At 38.6% G+C, this 22029-nt stretch overlaps 1 protein-coding gene across 1 annotated transcript in view; it reads right to left on the bottom strand.

Moving 5' to 3' along the window:
- slc4a3 (solute carrier family 4 member 3) overlaps positions 1-22029 on the bottom strand; it is a 203330-nt gene that overhangs the window by 59151 nt on the left and 122150 nt on the right. Inside the window, exons 7-8 of the mRNA XM_056465898.1 lie at positions 19889-20031; positions 8415-8595 (exon numbers count right to left, since the gene is read on the bottom strand). Of these exons, the coding sequence (XP_056321873.1) occupies positions 8415-8595; positions 19889-20031 (324 nt within the window). The remainder of the gene's footprint in view (positions 1-8414; positions 8596-19888; positions 20032-22029) is intronic.

The raw sequence follows: 22029 nt of genomic DNA, 5'->3' as shown, positions 1-22029 counted from the left end.
GACTAGATATTTTTCAAGACACTTCTATACAGCTTAAAGTGACATTTACAGGCTTAACTAGGTTAATTAGGTTAACTAAGGGGGTTAGGGCAATTAGGCAAGTTATTGTATGACAATGGTTTGTTCTGTAGACTATCGAAAAAATATTGCTTAAGGGGGTTAATAATATTGACCTTAATACGGTTTTAGAAAAATTAAAACTGCTTTTATTCTAGCTGAAATAAAACAAATAAGACTTTCTCCAGAAGAAAAAAAATATTATAGGAGATATTGTGAAAAACTCATTGCTCTGTTAAACATTATTTGGGAAATTAAAAAAAGAAAAGAAAAAAGGGCTAATAAGGAGGGCTAATAATACAGTGCATGCGGAAAGTATTTATAGCGCTTCACTTTTTCCACATTTGTTTATGTTACAGCATTATTTCAGAATGAATTAAATTCATTTATTTCCTCAAAATTCTACACACAATACCCCATAATGACAGTGTGAAAAAATATTTGTTGAAATTGTTGCAAATTTATTAAAAATAAAAAACCTGAAAAATCACATGTACATAATATTTACAGTTTTTGCTCAATACTTTGTTGATGCACCTTTGGCAGCAATTACAGCCTTAATTCTTTTTGAATATGATGCCACAAGCTCGGCACACCTGTCTTTGGGAATTTTTGCCCATTCCTTTTTGCAGTACCTCTCAAGCTCTATCAGGTTGGATGGGAAGCGAAGGTGTACATCCATTTTCAGATCTCTCCAGAGATGTTCAATAGGATTTAAGTCTGGCCTCTGGCTGGGCCACTCAAAGACATTCACAGTTCTGGGGCCTGGTTTTCTCCAAACGTAACGCCTGGCATTCACTCCAAAGAGTTCAATGTTAGTCTCATCAGACCAGAGAATTTTGTTTCTTATGGTCTGAGAGTCCTTCAGATGCCTTTTCGCAAATTGCAGTCAGGGAGTGGCTTCTGTCTGGCCACTCTACCATACAGGCCTGATTGGTGGATTGCTGCACAGATGGTTGTCCTTCTGTATGGTTCTCCTCTCTCCACAGAAGAACGCTGGAGCTCAAACAGAGTGAGCATCGGGTTATTGATCACCTCCCTGTCTAAGGCCCTTTTCCCCCGATCACTCAGCTTAGATGGCCGGCCAGCTCTAGGAAGAGTCCTGGTGGTTCTAAACATCTTCCACTTTTGGATGATGGAGGCCACTGTGCTCACTGGAACTTTCAGAGCAGCAGAAATTATTCTGGACCCTTTCCCAGCATTGTGCCTCTAGACAATCAGGTCTCAGAGGTCTACAGACAATTCTTTTGTCTTCATGCTTGACATGCACTGTCAATCCTGGGACCTTATATAGACAGGTGTATGCATTTTCAAATCATGTCCAATTAACTGAAATTACCACAGGTGAATTTCAGTTAAGCTGCTGAAACATCTCAAGAATGATCAGTGGAAACAGAATGTACCTGAGCTCAATTTAGAGCTTCACAGCAAAGGCTGTGAATATTATGTACATGTGATTTTTCAGGTTTTTTTATTGTTAATAAATTTGCAACCATTTCACAAAAAAAAAAAAAAAATCACATTATCATTATGGGGTATTGTGTGTAGGATTTTGAGGAAATAAATGAATTTAATCCATTTTGGAATAAGGCTGTAACATAAAATAATGTCGAAAAAGGTGTGAATTACAACCCCCATACCTCCTTAAATAGTGCAAAATAGTTTGCTCTGATCTGAAAAAAATTGCTAATATAAACATAGACTTAAATTGTTCATGCCTGTATATGAAACTGTTGTGGTCTTTCGATCTGGCTGTAGAACCATGGTACACTGAAAATAATTATTCATTGGATTTACTACAGTAATGTTCAGTTTAATTAGTTTGTTTAAATTCAACTCATAAAATCAGTTTGCAAGCACTTACCTTAAAAAAATTATTAATACCAATAAATAATTTTTTTCAGTGTAGCGGCGAGCGCACTTAAGGTGCTTTCACACTTAGACTTTTGTTTTGGAACCTGTCTCATTTCCCCTGTTAGTACAGTTCGTTTGGCATATGTGAAACCAGCAATCGCGCAATCAGCAAGTCTGAAAGGTCTGAAAGGCCTGAATCGCCTGAATTAGATGGTCTCGGCTCAATTGAAGCGAACTCTGGATTGTAGTGAGAAAGCAATACCATCCAACAAACTAACAAACTATAAAATATGACAGTGTATTATGGATTTGTAACAGGCATATATATGGCTATATGAATGAGAATTTTGAGTAGGGCGAAATGTCAACATTCCTACCGCTGAATATACGTTTCATGTCGAATACGAAAGTGAAGGCATGCTGAACTATTAAGTTTGACCAAATTGACCAAACTGCAGTCTTGGTTTATCTGTTATTTCTCTCTATAATGTAAAGCCTATAATGCATAACCCAACGGCTATGTATGAGAAAGTTTTACCTCTGATTTATATTTAGTGACGATGTCTGTGGGTGTCACCATTCAAAATTAAAGTGAAGCCTTTCGTTTATAATGTCTTATTGCTCATTATCATAAATTAAAATAAGGACACATGAAAGCTGAGCGGGACTCGTAAATAAACCGTGGAACTCTGACCATTGTGAGGAGAGTTTACTCACACGTGACTTGTTTCAGCTATTTTGGTCCGTTTAGAAACTCTGTCACGTGAAAGCGAGAAGAACAAAGAGCACCATTGTAACAATTTTAATCCCTGTTCTGAACAAAACAATCGATCTACAAGTGTGAAAGCACTCTTAATCCCACTCACCTTTATTTGATATTCTTTTTGTTCATAAATAATTGACCAAGAAAAAAAAAAAAGCATCAAAATTAAGATACAAATTATATCAAATGAAATTCCTTCTCAAAACAAGAATCTTCCATGAAAAATGGATGAAGTGGTCAAAAATCATGAACAATTCATACATTTATTTAATTCCAATTCTTTCTTTTGACGTTTACCATGACTTTCACAACCAATAAATTAAATAACAAAACACAAACAAGTAATATTTAAACTAAATAAAGATACATTTTCAAAAAAATGGCTACAACATCGTTCCTCTCTTTCATTCGCCATCATTGGTGTGTTAAGTATAGGAAAACAGTATACTGTCACTCAGACTTTTCGAACTTCTTTTTACTATCAAACGAAAAAAAAAAAAAAAACTTTGTTTGAAGGATACCGGGGCTTTCACCCACCAATAGACAGTGTTAATATTCAACAGACATGTTTTCTTGTAAAATATGTGTTTGTTTCTACAATATAGCTTAAAAGTAAATTCAAATTGAACTCATAGTGTGTATTTTCATTGTTTATGTTAAGGTAAACAGTGAGCATGGTCTTTTATGATCATCCATTAACAGGTGCATGGGTTTAAACTTGTTAATGTTCGCTCAAAATTTAGTTTTATCTCAAAAATAGGTTGTCTTTAAGAATCGCATGTCTGTTGAAATCGCAGGTTACTCTATAGGTCAGAATCTACTGATTATCCCTAAAAAACTGAACACTTATCATAAATGAGATAACTGAATTGAACATATTTGACTCAATGAGACATGCATATGTATTATACAAACTACTTAAATAAAAGATGCTGTTATACAGGCGTGCCACAGCCAAAATATAAATACAACATTGTATATTGTAAAACAATGTATATTAAGTATGAATATATTTCAGACATACACTTTAAAAAATGCAGAGTTCCACAAAAAATTCTTCATGTTGTCCCAACACAAATAAATTAGGTTAACTTTAAATTTGACAAATTTAAGTGGATTGAACATAAAACAATTAAGCTGTCTCAAAAAAAAACCTTAAGAATTGTGTTGCTTCCTTCATTTTCCATCGGCTTAGTGCCTTTATTCGTCATGGGTCACCACAGCGGAATGAACCGCCAACTTATCCAGCATATGTTTTACACAGCGGACGCCCTTTCAGCCGCAAACCAGTACTGGGAAACACCCATACACTCTTACGTTCACACTCATACAATACGGCCAATTTAGTTTATTCAATTCACCAATAGCGCATGTCTTTGGACTGTGGGGGAAACCGGAGCACCCAGAGGAAACCCACACCAACACGGGGAGAACATGCAAACTCCCAACATGCCATCATGCCGCCTCATTTAGTAACTTGTTAAGTGTCAAAATCTTACAATATTTTTGTATTTTAGTAATATTAAGGTATGGTTGAAGTACCATAACATTACTTTACGACAGTGTTTTTGCAATATTGTTTATACAGAATTTAGAGCCAGAGCTATCCATTCAAAATACTATTTGATACTCTTTTGGTTTTAACAGAAAGTGTTACATAATGTGAAGATGTTTTTGCACTGATGGCATTTGTTATGAATCAGCTTCAGTTATGTAAATAAATATCTAGTAATAATCAAAGCTTGCATTACTAAAGAATCACATTAACTGAATTATCCAAAAATAGGCCCTGGACCACATTTCAACAAACTGTTCAGCCAAAAACAACTCTATTACTGCAAAAGAAATACTTTTTCTTGCTTTGAATATTTGTTGTTTCTGTCTCTTTTTTTAAATCTCTCAGCTGGAAACTAAAAATAACCATAAACATTGTTGCTTATCAAATGAGTCATATAACAGTTCTGATATAACAGTCTAGTTCTACAACACCCCAATATATACATATATTTTTATTATTTTATTCAATTTTACGTCAGGGTTGTCATGTTTCTTTCCACAACCACAGAAATGCCAAAGCTTTCTCAATGACAGACAGCTCTTTGGACTGAATATTTTTATCTTGCGTTTTTCGAAACTAAAACACTGTTTACATTATTATCACTGCATGGAAAATTCTTTTTTTTCCCAAGAGGGTTTAATCCATGAAGTTAATTTAAGTTTTCATTGGAATTCTGTCTGGATTTTCAAGTGCATGGATGTTAGGACTGGCAGAGCGATAAAGCATTATGTTTGTTATGATCACAACATGTGCTATTTTTAGTTTATTTCTACTTATAAAACGAGCTGTAATATGATCGAACTACCTACTTCTTCATTATTTTTCCATTCTATATATTTTTGTCAGTCCCTTGAGTCAGTTCATCACTGTCACCCACTGTCATCACTTCTCATTGATAGACATTTGTTTGGACTGAATATTTTTACCATGCATTCTTCAAAACTAAAATATTTAAAACACATGGAAAACAATCCATTTATCCAAACCAGTGGATAAGCATAAGAGGTTTTAACCCATTTAATTAATGACAAGTCCGTGTCAAATCAAAATGTTTAGTTTGCTAGCGCACATTGTTATTCTTTGGGTACACTGTAAAAAATTATTGTACCAATTAGTTAATACAACTTAATATTTTGAGTTAAGTTAATTTATCTGGATTGAATGTGTTGACATAACTTATATATCAAAGTTTTACTTGGCTGAACTTAATAGACTTAAAAAAACAAGTCGGCTGCATTCATATATATATTAGTTAACTTCTTCAAACATCTGAGCTTTAAATAGTACAAATATGTGCACTGCAAAAAATGCTTTTCTTATTTAGATTTTTTTTTGTCTTGTTTCCAGTCTAAATATCAAAAAAATCCTAAATTGAGAAGCATTTTCTAGACGAGTAAAACATAATGTCTTGTTTTCAGAAATAATTTGCCAATCTTAGGTGAGTTTTTCCTTATAACAAGCAAAATAATCTGCCAATGGGGTATGCAAAATAATCTTGTTTTTCCTTTTAACATAAGATTATTTTGCTTACCCCATTAGCAGATTACTTTGCTTGTTATAAGAAAAAACTCACTTAATAATAAAAAAAAAATTTTGCTGTGTTTTTTTTTTGTTTGTTTTTTTTTTTGCATAAATTTTTTTAATGAAATAAATCCACTTTAAAACTGTATTTGTAAGCATTTTGTAATTCTATTTCTATATATTTTATAGAAATTATATTAATGAACTGGTTAATTAATTTTTATTTATTGTAATACTTTTACTTAAATTTAGGTGTGTTTACTTTTGGATGACGTCAGATGATGAATGTCTTTCTAAAGGTTTGGAATTGGATTTCTCTGGTAAAAAAGGCTTAAGGTTTACGCCATTTTCTAATAATTGTAATATTGTGGTGTATGTTTGTCTGAGGTTCTTGGCAGATGCCTGTTTCTTTTGTGAAATTTGTATTATTGTGTTATTGTAATTAACTAATTTAAGGTAAGTAATATGGCACAGTGACTTACGTTTTGCCTCACAGCAAAAAGGTCACTGGTTCGAGTCCTAGTGTTCTGTTAAATTATCCTAACTTGACAGATTGTCCTACCTCCCATTCAAAACGTAGGTAGCACATTTTGATGATGCAATATGCTACGCATCGGACTTTGCTACTCCAGTAAATTTTAATGTGGAGTAGTGCGATATAAAGCTGCAATATCGGCACCTTAGAATTATAAGGTTCTATCTGACATTTTTGTCAAAATTGAGTTATTTACATATTCTTATTAAATGACAACTTATTTACAATATGTGATGTTTTTTATAAGTTGTTTTACATTTTAAGACGTTTTATTTAAAAAACAAAAACAGTTTATCTACAGTTGAACTCTAGCTTGGCTCTATAAGGTTCTTTCTGTGAGCCAATCAGCATTTTAATGCATGCATGAAGACCAATTAGGATCAGCTTTCTTTGTCATTTCACCGGACTGCTCCATTGACAGCGGGAAACAACAGAAAGACAAAATCACACAGAATCAGAGTCGGCTTAACAATGCCTCACCACACAAAATTGAGATGTGTGTAAATGTGATGATTTAGAAGCATTTCTTGACATTGAGATTCATTCAATCCTTCATTTTTTTTTTTTGGCTTAGTCCCTTTATTAGTCTGGGGTTGACACAGCGGAATAAACCACCAACTTATCCAGCACATGTTTTACGCAGCGGATGCCCTTCCATCTGCAACCCATCACTGGGAAACACCCATACACTCTAATTCACACACATACACTACGGTCAATTTTAGCTCACCTAATTCACGTGTACTGCATGTCTTTGGACTTGTGGGGGAAACCGGAGCACTCGGAGGAAACCCACGTGAACACGGGGAGAACATGCAAACTCCACACAGAAATGCCAACTGATCCAGCCGAGGCTCGAATTAGCAACCTTCTTGCTGTGAGGCAATCGTTCTACCCACTGCGCCACCGCATAGCTGACATTGAGATGAAATGTTACATTTAACATTGTTGAAAAATAAATGAATGTAAAAAAATCTACATATTAAACGCAAAATATATTTATTTGTTTACATATAGTCAGTAAAACACTTTTCAGTGTTTATTAAACTCATTTGGTCATCGCTTAATCTTAAATTTAATATTAAACCTTGAAGGGCAAATACTTAATTTAATTCATGGGGCATATAATTCAATAAATATATTAATTCATTAATTCATATAAAGCATAAAATGTAATAAATATTAACATATTAATTAGATTAAATTAACTGCACTGGAAAAAAATATTTATCACAGCTTGTATGCTTAATTTAAAGAAGAAAAAATCCTAAAACATGAAATAAATGTTAAAGAAAGCAAAAACTAACTTTCCCAAGCATCAACATATTGTTACAAAACCAACGTATATACTTTTTTTTAATTGTATTTCTTGAAAAGTAATGCTTCAATGAATGATTTGCCAGATAGAACCTTATAAGTGGAAAATGATTTTTCAGAATTAGAAAGTTCTATTTGCATTTACCGTGGTTTTTTTACTCCAATTTGCAAATGTAAGAGAACTTTGATAATGTACATTTACAGTACATTTAGGGTCTCTGTCATGTTAATGTATGAAAGACAACTGTTGCACACATTTTGTTTGCTATATGGAATGCAAAATCTTTGATGCTCAATCTCAAATTCATTCTGAACACAGATAGAACCTTATAATTCCAAGGTGACGAAATGCTAAAATGTCAAATAAAATAAAATCAATCATTTTTGTTCTACAGTGAGCCAACATTTATCCTTTTGATGAGCATTGTTTCTTTTGGGTTGTGCAATTTAATTCACCAAATTTTTGCAAAGTATTTTATATACTGTAAACTTTCATAGTATTTTTGTCACATCCATAACACCTTTATTTTCCTCACTTAAAATATAAAAAATGTTTACAGATTGATATTTTTCTGATCCCATAACTCTGGTTTGCTGCTTTGAAAAATATAAACTGACAATTTAATATAATGTTATCATACACTTTCTATGTGAACTCATATTTAAAGTTTTTACTGCAAATGTCACATTCATAACGCTGGAATTGTTCATATTCTGTTTTAGTTGTAAGAACATTAACATACTGAAACAAAAGTCTCAGAAACTTCCTCTTCATGCGTCAATGCTAAGACTGAATGGACTAAACTCACCGTGTGTGATGGTCCTGCGAAGCTCCAGCAGGCTACGGAAGGACAGCGAGGCCACATGCGGTTTACCCCAGCGATCCGTCTCCTCCTCCACATCTTCCTCAAACTTGATCCAACGTGCCCTCTCTTTCCAGCGCATCTCCTGGTTCCTATCCACTATCAGCTCATTGAGCTCCACAAACACCTGCAGTGAACATGGTGAAATGAATATTATGAAGCTCATTTATTCATTCATTCATTCAGAACATGCAAACTCCACACAGAAGTGTCAACTGGCCAAGCTGGGACTCAAACCAGTGACCTTCTTGCTGTGAGGCGACAGTGCTAACCACTGAGCCACCATGCCACTTGTTCTAGGTAAGTTGGTCACTCTAGGTAAAGCCAAGATCAGAATGCATGATTTTCAAAGTAGTCACAGATGTTTTAACACAGCATGACTATCTGGGGTAGCGTTCTGTCGCTGCTGTGTTTACACTGTAGAATGGATTGGCGACACACTGCATGACTTTACAATAGGTGGATTCACCGACAACTTTGTCCAAACTACATTTTACAACCAACATGCGAGAAGTGACATGGAAACAATTTGAGAGTCTTTTGTTATTAACTACATAATGAGAAAGAAGCCTTTGGATGTGTAGAAAATGAACTTATTTTGCTCACCTGGCTATGAAGGGAATTAGCTATTTCTCTTCAACTTTTTTTATTTTTCGACCCAGTTATGAGATAGTGCTCCTGTCAAATTTCCACTAGTTTTTTCTCCATTTCTTGGGTCCAACTAGACAGAAAAGAAGCCCTTTTAACTTCTCCCCCAACCTCCCGTGGTCCTGCAGATACCTATACTAGTGGATGCTGCTCTCTCATTGGCTGTAGGTAATCGCCGATGTTATTTTCAATCAGAACATATTTCACCTGACATGATTTGAATCGTCGACAGGTCAGACCCGGCGCCAGGATGTCATAACTGGGGGGGGGCGTTTAAACTCATAGGGGGGCACTAGACCTGGGGACTGATATTGGTCTCTCTTGTTTCTTTCATTTAGGCTATTTATTAACTTGCATTACTGCCTAAGTGGCTGAGTTAAGGCAGTAATTTACTTCTTATAGTAATAATAATATGCACAGTTTTGCTTTTACTGATTATCAATGAAGCAACGATACCGTTTACATTACGCAGATGGATCATGGCTTCAGCGCCAAACGAATGAATTAAATGATATTTTATTCTCCTTATTTATTTCCGTCTTATTTCAAATAAAAATAAATATTTAAAGTTTTAGGTAAAGACGTCAAACTATCCCCACACATGCAAGCTAACCCACTATTTTTATAACCGGTGAATAAATATAGTGAAATCAGCATAACCGAGTCATCACGCTTCATTACCCAACCAATATCAGTGTAAGGAAAAAAGTTCAATATTACAATCTAATGTCATTTTAAAAAATAGTAGCTAAACGTGTTACTTAGTTACATTTTGAGGCATTAGTGTAGCAAAACAGAGTCTGTCTATCTACCTCAAAAAAAGAAGAAGAAAAAGAAAGAAATTCAGTTATTACCATGAAAAATGGTTACATTTTGGCATGAATAACATGCAACTCAATTAGCTATATAACTTTTACTATTATTTTAAATTTAAAAATAATGATTTAAGTTAGGCTATCATAAACCATCAGGCTATTAGGGCTACCCGTCATTTCATTTACTTATTTATTCATTCATTCATTTTCTTGTCTGCTTAGTCCCTTTCATAATCTGGGGTCGCCACAGCGTAATGAACCGCCAACTTATCCAGCATTTGTTTTACGCAGCGGATGCCCTTCCAGCCACAACCCATCTCTAGGAAACATCCACACACACACTCATTCACACTCATACACTACGGACAATTTAGCCTTCCCAATTCACCTGTACCACATGTCTTTGGACTGTGGGGGAAACTGGAGCACCCTGAGGAAATCCACGCGAATAGAGAACATGCAAACTCAGAACACAGAAACCCCAACTGACCCAGCCGAGGCTCGAACCAGCGACCTTCCTGCTGACAGCACTACCTACTGTGCCACTGCGTCGCCTTCATTTATTTATTCTAACCTATTTTATTAACTTGTTTTCAGGTTTCATTTTCATTTTTAGGGCCATGACCTTACAAGTCAAAATAAAATCTATATGCTTTAGCCGGTAAAATAGGCCTACAGTATATTTTCTGGTGTCTAATTTGGCATGAGCAAATAGCGGTATGGCCTATATTGCATATTTTTAAAGATTATCATTCAGCCTACCTGCAGCGCATGTGAGAGGTTGATCCGCAGCAAATCCACTTACTCACGCACTATACCTTTTATAAGACTGTAAACTTGACTTTGCAGGCCGATAATCTTTAAACTCAGTAATCTCTGATTCAGTTACAGTTGAAGTCAGAATTATTAGCCCCCCTGTATATTTTTTCACCAATTTCTGTTTAATGGAGAGATTTCTTCAACACATTTCTAAACATAATAGTTTTAATAACTGATTTCTAATAACTGATTTATTTTATCTTTGCCATGATGACAGTAAATAATATTTACTAGATATTTTTCAAGATACTAGTATTCAGCTTAAAGTGACATTTAAAAGCTTAACTAGGTTAATTAGGCAAGTAAGGGTAATTAGGCAAATCATTGTATAACAGTGAATTGGTCTGGAAATCAAAAATAAAATATCTTGCTTAAGGGGCTAATAATATTGACCTTAATATTTAAAAAATTTAAACTGCTTTTATTCTAGCCAAAATGAAACAAATAAGATTTTCTCAAGAAGAAAGAATATTATAAGAAATATGTCTTGCTCTGTTAAAGATAATTTGGGAAATATTTAAAAAACGAAAAAAGATAAGTCACAGCAGGGTGAATAATTTTGACTTCAACTGTATATAAATTGCAATGAGACGAGTAGTTTACCGCCTCATCACAGCTTTTTTGCTTTGAATCGCAGATTGCTATGTAAATTTACCTCTGCTGACAGTTTTGTTTGGTGAACAATATACTGACTATTCATTCATTCATTCATTTTCTTTTCGGCTTAGTCCCTTTATTAATCTGGGGTCGCCACAGCAGAATGAATCACCAACTTATCCAGCACATGTTTTATGCAGCGGATGCCCTTCCAGCTGCAACCCATCACTGGGAAAAACCCATACACTCTAATTCACACACATACACTACGGTCAATTTTAGCATCCCCAATTCACCTATACCACATGTCACTGGACTTGTGGGGGAAACCGGAGCACCCGGAGGAAACCCACATGAACATGGGGAGAACATGCAAACTCCACACAGAAATGCCAACTGACTCGAGGCTCGAACCAGTGACCATCTTGCTGTGAGGTGAACGTGCTGCCCACTGCGCCATCACGTCGCCCAATATACTGACTAATAAAATATAAATAAAAAGCAAAAATATTTTTAGAACCAATATCTATGAATCATGACGGCTGATTCTCCTCCTCTGGTTGATTCAGAGTTTAGCAAATAAAAGTAGATGAGCAGGCCAGACTCCAGTGTTTACTGACTAAGAGCCTTGTGTAATTACAGACACAGATCTCAGCGGTTTAGTGAAGTGCACTGGATGAAAAGAATCAATAGAGGAAGGATCTCTGAATTGAGGGCCTCTCCTGCTCCACTAGATTGATCATCTCTATTAACAGATGCTCATTATCAGCGCCAACACCAATCTGGGGTAAACAAAAGCTTTACCTCTTGAACAAAGCACTAATTCACAACTCAAAATCAATACACTCTTTATAGCTTTTGGATATTGTGCAACTGCGAGTCTGCCACTATTATATATATATATATATATATATATATACAGGGCTAAATTTGCACCGGAACACGACGGATCCGGATCTGACACCTCTGAAATTTGACCAGCAAATCATTTTACTGATATCCCTCCTCAACCGCCCTCCTCCCTCGTCTGCTGTTCACTTTCACTTTTTCGCGACTCCCCAACCCTCTTTACTTTCTTCTGCGACAACCCCCCACTCTTCACTTTCATCCATGACACCCCTCCGCCATCCAATGCCCTGCCATACCACCCCTCACCCCCCACTCTTTACTTTCATCCGCGACAACCCCCTCGTGCATGGCACCTCAGGTAACATGCCGGATCCGTTACCCCGTTCAGTTCCGGGACCTCGCAATTCACAAATTAAGCACTATATATATATATATATATATATATATATATATATATATATATATATATATATATATATATATATATATATATATATATATATAGTTGTACAGATAAAAAAAAGATTAATACAAATTGTGTCAGATGCTCTTTTTGTTTTAGTGAGCAAGAATAAGTTAGAAAGTAGATGAAACTACTGTAAAATCGTTCATTCATTCATTTTCTTTCAGATTAGTCCCTTATTTATCAGGGGTCACCACAGCATGTTTTACACAGCGGATGATCTTTCAGCCGCAACCCAGTACTGGAAAACACTCATACACTCTCATTCACACACACACACACACACACACACACACACACACACACACACACCACTGAGCCACCATGTCGCCTAACCAAAAATCAAAGCAGAAATAAAATTTAATCTAAAAATCCTTTGAAAAACAAAGCTAAAACTGAGCACAAAAGTACAAAAGTATAAATAATTATAATGTGAAAAGCAAAAACTATAAAATGACCATTGTTTCCTAAAGGAACGCTGAAACAATACCTACATTGTAAATGAAAAAACATTTTTAAACTCTGATTATTTTGAGAAATGTTGATTTGACATTTAAGTAAAATATGTTTGTGCATTTTAAAAGAAAAGCCTAAAATGTATTGATTAGAGCTGAATAAAAATCTTTTAAAAAGTTTTTACTTTTTTTTTATTAGCTTTGTGTGCTGTAAGATTTTTGTTTAGCTTAAATAATTAATTTTAGGCCTATGTTTTAAAATGTACAATCTTTTGAAATGAGTACAATAATGTAGGCTACAGTTGAAGTCAACACCTCTGAAATTTAATAAAAAAAATAATTCTCAATTATTTCTTAACAGAGAAAAGATTTTTCTTCAACACATAAGAATATACACTCTCTGGCCACTTTATTAGGTACACCTTGCTAGTACCGGGTTGGACTCCCTTTTGCCTTCACAACTGCCTTAATCCTTCGTGGAATTTATTCAACGAGGTACTGGAAATATTCCTCAGAGGTTTTGGTCCATATTGACATTGGTACACAGTGGTCATAAAGGGATGGACATGGTTAGCAACAACACTCAGGTATGCTGTGGCGTTGACATGATGCTTAATTGGTACTAATGGGCCCAACGTGTGTCAAGAAAATATCCCCCACACCATTACACCACCACCAGCAGCCTGAACCCTTGGTACAAGGTTCTGTTGATACATGCTTTAATGTTATTGACGCCAAATTCTCACCAACTCAAAATTTGAGAAGAGCACCTCGTTACAGCCTTGATAGTAACGAGTGGTTATTTGAGTTACTGTTGCTTGGTAACACTTTATAATAACTACACACTATAAATCATTTATTAAGCATTAGCATCTAGTGAATTCATTATTTGTTAAGCAGTAACTCTACATTAATAAACGTTAGTAAGCAGTTTATAACTGCAGCTACAAATGCTGTATTCTTGACTTATAAGCACATTTATAATGTGCTTAATAATTGTATTTTCATACTTAGTTAATGATTTATTTTTCATTACTAAATTAAATATTGCATTATTTACAAACCAGTTGTATTTAAGAGTAGTTGAGGGTTTTTAGGATCATTCAGAATGAGTTAGTAAATGATTAATAAACTATTGAAATCAACGTTTATATATCTGATTATTCAGGCATATACTAATAGTTAACTAATATTTTAATAAATGCTTTATTAACTCAACTTCATGCAGTTTTGTGACCTAATCTAAAGTGAGGACTATTCATGCTTTATAAATCCCTTATAAATGACAAATAAAGGCTCAGAATCAAATGAACAATAATTTTTGCAATCTTTTCTAAAAAGTAAAATTACTGTGAAGTTTAAACATTGCTGAATAACAGGAGTGTCAAAATACGACATAAAAGTTGATAAAACAACAACAACAATATAATAATTGAACAATATAATAAGATGCAATGTTTAAACTCTACAGTTATTTTATTTTAGATACGGTTGCAAAGATTTATTTTTCATTTGAAGTTTCAGTTTTTTTAGTGTATCTTTAAATGAAAAGGAATGAATAATATCATTTTTCCTGTTTAGAATATAACTGAGCCTTTATTTGTCATTTATAAGGGATTTATAAAGCATGAATAGTCCTCACTTTAGATTAAGTCACAAAACTGCATGAAGTTGAGTTAATAAAGCATTTATTAACATATTAGTTAACTATTAGTATATGCCTGAATAATAAGATGTATAAACGTTGATTTCAATAGTTTATTAATCATTTACTAACTCATTTTGAATGATCCTAAAAACCCTCAACTACTCTTAAATACAACTGGTTTGTAAATAATGCGATACTTAATTTAGTAATGAAAAATAAATCATTAACTAAGTATGAAAGTACAAGTATTAAGCACATTATAAGTATGTTTGTAAGTCAAGAATACAGCATTTGTAGCTGCAGTTATAAACTGCTTACTAACGCTTATTAATGTAGAGTTAATGCCTAACAGATAATGAATTAACTATTTGTTAATGCTTAATAAATGATTTATAGTGTGTAGTTATTATAAAGTGTTACCTTGCTTTTCTATCAGCTGGAAACAGTCTGGCCTTTCTCCTCTGACCATATTTCTGACCATTCTCTAATAATCCTTAGAAATGGTTGTGCATGAAAATCCCAGTAGATCAGTTTTTGAAATACTCAGACCAGCCTGTCTGGCACCAACAACCATGCCACATTCAAAGTCACTTAAATCATCTTTCTTCCCCATTCTGATGCTCAGTTTAAACTGCAGCAGATCGTCTTGACCATGTCTACATGCCTAAATCGACTGAGTTAGTGCCAAGTGATTGGCTGATTAGAAATATGCATTAACAAGCAGTTGTCAGGGTTCTGCCACTCTGGTCTTGGAAATTCTTGTTTTGGTGGCAGAGTCCGGACACTAGCTCTGTTTTGTCTTGTCCTGTAGTGCTCGGCTCGAGTTTTCTTGGGTCGAGCACTTTTGTCATTGTCTGGGTTGCGCGTCATCAAAGGTGCGCGCGGACCGTGCGCGCTCCCGCTTGACGCGGGCGCGCGGGGTCTGCGCGTCCTTGGGACGCGCGCTCTTGTACTCGTGTTTGTGTTTTGTTTCGTCAGCATCGCGCTGTTTCATTCTCAGCGTCTCAGTCTAGTTAGGTTTCGGTTTTGGTTGGCGCTGAGATGAAACATGCGCGTTGCATTTATGTGAGCGCACGGTAAGGTGTATTCACTTATCGTGTGCTCGTGTCTTGCGTCTGTTGTCAAAGCACGTGGCTCTGTGTTTACATGGGTCGCGTGCTTTTGTTGTGTGCTTTGTCTTGTCATACGAACACGCGGTTAATGAGTTCTCTCATTGGCTGCGTGTTCTGATCTTGTTTAATGTGAGCACCTGGCTTGTGTTGTCTCTGTCAGGCGCTCTCCCGTCTATTGTCTAGTCCCACCCTCCTTGTTAACCCATTATTAGTTAATTATGTTCATCTGTTGTGTATTAATTTAACCCTGCTTATATTCTCCTCTTGTTTGCTGTCCTGTGCCAGTTCGTCGTCGATATTTCCCAGTCCTGTATGTGTTCCAGTCTTGATCCCTGTCCAGCCCTGCTTCGTCCAGCCAACCCAGTCAAGTTTGTTTCTCTGTTTGTGTTCTAGTTTAGTGTTTTCCCCCTCGGGGTGGTTTGTTTTGCTGTTTTTGCCCTTTTATTTTTGTATTATTATAATAAATATTTACTTATTTCTGCATTTGAGTCCTCGCCCCTTTTTCCCCCCCACGAACCGTGACAGTACGAACTGGCCCCATGAGGACCCAGCGGAGTAAAGATGGCTCCCTCTCCAGCCGCATTTCCCAGTTCCTGCATCTGCAATCGCTGCAGCAACGCGGCTCGGATCTTGAGGAGTTTGCGGATAAATTCCGTAGGGCAGCTGAGGGGCTACATTTAAATGACTGGTTGCTGATGACCCACCTAAATTTTGCTCTGGACAAGCCCCTTCTTCCTCTGCAGATCCAGAGAATGGTGGGCTGGTCATACCAGCAATTTATTGCTTACATGGTTCAGCAGAAGGAGAGAGTGATCCTTCAAGAGGAGAGGATCCCTTGCACCACCACCAGCACCACCTCCCAGCCCATGTCCAGCCCTCAAGGACTGACCCGCACTCAGAAGCGGAGGTTAAAGAGGAAGGCCTCTGCTGCAGTGTCGGCTCCAGCCCCAGAGCGCCCGCCAGTGTCGGCTCCAGCCCCAGAGCGCCCGCCAGTGTCGGCTCCAGCCCCAGAGCGCCCGCCAGTGTCGGCTCCAGCCCCAGAGCGCCCGCCCGTGTCGGCTCCAGCCCCAGAGCGCCCGCCCGTGTCGGCTCCAGCCCCAGAGCGCCCGCCCGTGTCGGCTCCAGCCCCAGAGCGCCCCGCCCGGGTCGGCTCCAGCCCCAGAGCGCCCGCCCGTGTCGGCTCCAGCCCCAGAGCGCCCGCCCGTGTCGGCTCCAGCCCCAGAGCGCCCGCCCGTGTCGGCTCCAGCCCCAGAGCGCCCGCCCGTGTCGGCTCCAGCCCCAGAGCGCCCGCCCGTGTCGGCTCCAGCCCCAGAGCGCCGCTCCGTGCCGGCTCCAGCCCCGGTCATTGCCTTGCTGGCACCACCCAGACGTCTTGCCCTGCCGGACCCAGCCCCGGTCATTGCCTTGCCGGCACCACCCAGACGTCTTGCCCTGCCGGACCCAGCCCCGGTCATTGCCTTGCCGGCACCACCCAGACGTCTTGCCCTGCCGGACCCAGCCCCGGTCATTGCCTTGCCGGCACCACCCAGACGTCTTGCCCTGCCGGACCCAGCCCCGGTCATTGCCTTGCCGGCACCACCCAGACGTCTTGCCCTGCCGGACCCAGCCCCGGTCATTGCCTTGCCGGCACCACCCAGACGTCTTGCCCCAGCGTGGCTTATTGCCCTGCCGGCACCACCCAGACGTCTAGCCCTGCCGGCACCACCCAGACGTCTAGCCCTGCCGGCTCCACCCAGACGTCTAGCCCTGCCGGCTCCACCCAGACGTCTAGCCCTGCCGGCTCCATCCAGACGTCTTGCCCTGCCGGTCCCAGCCCGGCTCCTTGCCTTGCCGGCACCATCTAGACGTCTTGCCCTGCCGGCTCCCTACGGGCCTCCAACACAGCCGGCTCCCCATAGGCCACCTGTCCAGCCGGCTCCCCTCAGGCCTTCAGTCAAGCCGCCTCCAGCTTTGGTGGCTCCCCTCAGGCCTTCAGTCAAGCCGCCTCCAGCTTTGGTGGCTCCCCTCAGGCCTCCTGTCCAGCCGGCTCCCCACAGGCCTCCTGTCCAGCCGGCTCCCCACAGGCCTCCTGTCCAGCCGGCTCCCCTCAGGTCTTCAGTCAAGCCGACTCCAGCCCTGCTGGCTCCCCACAGGCCTCCAGCCCTGCCTGCTCCCATCAGGCAGCCTGCCTCGTCTCCCCTGACAGACTGTCCCTGGGTCGTCCCTCCTGCTCCTCCCTGGTGTGCCCCTCTACCACCCTGGACGGACCCTCCGGCTCCACTCTGGTTTCCTGCCGGGGTACTGACCCATTGAACCCACCCTGGACTGTCCCTCTGGTCCCGCCCTGGACTGTACCTCCTGTCCCTCCCTGGTCTTGCCCTCCCATCCCTCCCTTGTTCGTTTTGTTGGGTCTGGCTTGGCTCCCCTCCCTCCCCCCCTTTATGTTGTCTTGCCTGTTCACTTCCCTGTCTTGTGTTTGTTGATGTTGCCTGTTTTGTTGTCTTGTGGTGTTTCTTGTTTGTCTTGTACCTTGTTGGATGTTCCCTTTAGGGACGCCAGGTGGCGTCCCTTTTGGGGGGGGCTAGTGTCAGGGTTCTGCCACTCTGGTCTTGGAAATTCTTGTTTTGGTGGCAGAGTCCGGACACTAGCTCTGTTTTGTCTTGTCCTGTAGTGCTCGGCTCGAGTTTTCTTGGGTCGAGCACTTTTGTCATTGTCTGGGTTGCGCGTCATCAAAGGTGCGCGCGGACCGTGCGCGCTCCCGCTTGACGCGGGCGCGCGGGGTCTGCGCGTCCTTGGGACGCGCGCTCTTGTACTCGTGTTTGTGTTTTGTTTCGTCAGCATCGCGCTGTTTCATTCTCAGCGTCTCAGTCTAGTTAGGTTTCGGTTTTGGTTGGCGCTGAGATGAAACATGCGCGTTGCATTTATGTGAGCGCACGGTAAGGTGTATTCACTTATCGTGTGCTCGTGTCTTGCGTCTGTTGTCAAAGCACGTGGCTCTGTGTTTACATGGGTCGCGTGCTTTTGTTGTGTGCTTTGTCTTGTCATACGAACACGCGGTTAATGAGTTCTCTCATTGGCTGCGTGTTCTGATCTTGTTTAATGTGAGCACCTGGCTTGTGTTGTCTCTGTCAGGCGCTCTCCCGTCTATTGTCTAGTCCCACCCTCCTTGTTAACCCATTATTAGTTAATTATGTTCATCTGTTGTGTATTAATTTAACCCTGCTTATATTCTCCTCTTGTTTGCTGTCCTGTGCCAGTTCGTCGTCGATATTTCCCAGTCCTGTATGTGTTCCAGTCTTGATCCCTGTCCAGCCCTGCTTCGTCCAGCCAACCCAGTCAAGTTTGTTTCTCTGTTTGTGTTCTAGTTTAGTGTTTTCCCCCTCGGGGTGGTTTGTTTTGCTGTTTTTGCCCTTTTATTTTTGTATTATTATAATAAATATTTACTTATTTCTGCATTTGAGTCCTCGCCCCTTTTCCCCCCCCACGAACCGTGACAGCAGTTGGACAGGTGTACCTAAAAAAGTGGCCAGTGAGTGTATTTTAAAATTGAGTATAGAAAAAGAATTCACATCACAAACTGTAACCTATATATGACAAAACAAATAAAACTGCTAACATTTTACTTTAATTAGATCAGTTTTACATTTTAATCAACGCGCAAGAATGTCAGTAAGCAAAAGTGAGCAGGAATAATGTGAAACAAACTACTAAATCATTGAAATAAAGCTGAAATAAATGACATATATTATATGTAAAATTTAAAAGAAGGAAATTGGAAATGTTGAGAGAACTAAGTGAAATTAAAAGAGGTTTAGGTACCACAATTTCTATACAGCTAAAACTGAAATTATAAGTAAATAATTTCAAAAAATCTAAACAGAAGCACATTACAATATAGCTAAAACATAAACCACCAGGCAGACAATGTCAAAGTGAGGATAAGTAATAATGCGGAGGAAACTGCAGTCTGGCAGTGTGTGTGCATGTGGCTGTGATTTGTCTTTTCTGCATGTGTTCAGAAGGCTCAGCTCTCACCTCATGCGTCTTCTTGTCCATCCTCTTCCTCCTCTTCAGGCTGGACAGCGGCGGTGAGCCATTACTGCTTCGTGGAAGTTGACAGCGCGATGATTTCTTGACGAGGTGACGTCGAACCCCAGGATTGTCCTCGAAGCGGTGACCTTAAAGTCAAAGCAAAGGGAAAAGGTTAGGCAAATAAAATAAATTGAGCTGTCCGTTTTCGTGACGGCAGCTGGAGATGCAAAGGGGGAGAAATAATAAACGAACCCTTGAACTTTCTGCACTGTAAAAAAATTTAAGCCAGTACAAAAAAAAAACTAAAAACATAATCCTTATTTCCTTTTGCTTTTTTACTCAACTTTTGAAAACATCAGCTGCACTGACCTAAAATGATTTGTCAGTAATACAAAAAACATTTAGTTGGGTTAATATAAGATTATAAGTTTTGTGGAGAGGTGAACTACTCTGTAACAAAACTTTTTAAGTTGTGCCAACTGAATATTTTTGTCTGCAGAACTGAAATGCCTGAAGTTGAGTGAAAACAAAAGCCAGTACAAAAAAAAAAAAAAACATAATCCTTATTTCCTTTCGCTTTTTTACTCAACTTTTTAAAACTTCAGCTGCATTGATGTAAAATGTCTAAAGTTCAGTGAGCAAAACTCTTTTGGAAATTGGTACTAAAAAAGAGAAAACATCAGAACAAACAAACATAGTTCATTTAACACAAAACTTAAACAGAGACAAATGTTAACAAATCATTTATTAGACACAGAATTAAAAACAGGACAGGAGGCAAAACAACAATAACGGTAAAGAAGACAAGGATCAAAACATGACAAGACAAACAGTGAAAAATGCTTTTCCATGCTTCACAGGGAAAAACAAGACTCAGCAAAGAGTGTGCGTGAATGAGGTGTCTATAGTCCTGGTAATCAGTCCATTATGAGCTTCCAGCTGTGTGTGTAATCAGGAGGTTCCTCCAATTGAATTATAGTTTGAGCATTTGATTTGACATTGAATTATTACAGAATTTTACTGATTTGATTTATCAGTTGAGTAGTTGTTTTGAAAGCTCGATTTATTATTTAATCATTTTAGGCATTTGAATTTTCATTTTCATTTTGTTAGGAAAAAACTTCCATATTCATTAATTTTCATTCAGCTTAGTCCTTTTATTAATCTGGGGTCTCCACAGCAGAATGAACTTAACGCCAACTTATCCAGCACATGTTTTACACAGCGGATGTCCTACCAGCTCCTACCTATCTCTGGGGAAAAAATTCCATATATATATGTCTATATAACAGTCCAGCAACAAATAATTTTAACTTCTTTTAAGTTGAGTTTTCTTACAGTGTGTGGATTTGTGCAGAACTGGTCAGTTTGCAACCAAGCCACAACAATAAAGACACAAATTTAACACACACTTTAAACACACTAAATAAACATCATATGTTTATTTACATCACTAATAAAAATCATATTATGATTTTAATATAAAATAAATATTATATAAGCTAATAGAAAACTATTAAAACTATATAAAGCTGATGGATGGATGGATAGACTTCAAATCATTTTTTACAAGAGTGTCCTGGACCTTTTTTAAACTACTGTAAAGAGGGTCACAAATCGGATGCGCGGCACCATTCATTTTAGAATTCTAAACATAGATTTCTATCAGGGTACACACACCTGCGCCGCAAGCCGCCGCAAGTCGTCAGCTACACCTCAGGACAATGTTCATATTTCTGCCATGCCACAGAGCATCATCTGAATAGTTTTATTTTAAATAGCATGTGAACGTGTGTGTCTGGTGCGCGATACTTCCAACCATCATGTGCACATCGCAGCGTGTCGCTGTGCGGTGAAAAATAATACCAAGACTTTAAAGAAAAGTTCCTAGTTTAAATTAAATTAGTTTGCATATAATTAAAATCAGCAAAAGGTTGCTCATTTGTAAAGAGATACGTATGGTATGTGTATTTCTGTCATGATTACCAGCGATCTCTAACCACCAGAGGTTGCTGGTAAGCACTCACTTTCACATGGACTACATCTTATGGACTACATATTCAGTCATGCCACACACACACACACACACACACACACACACCTGCTCCAAGTCTCCACTGATTAGACTCCCACAGCTGATGCAG

Source organism: Danio aesculapii, chromosome 9 (assembly GCF_903798145.1).
Source record: "Danio aesculapii chromosome 9, fDanAes4.1, whole genome shotgun sequence".
Taxonomy (NCBI): Eukaryota; Metazoa; Chordata; class Actinopteri; order Cypriniformes; family Danionidae; genus Danio; species Danio aesculapii.
The sequence above is the reverse complement of the archived record's forward strand: the minus strand, read 5'-3'. Positions and strand labels throughout refer to the sequence as shown.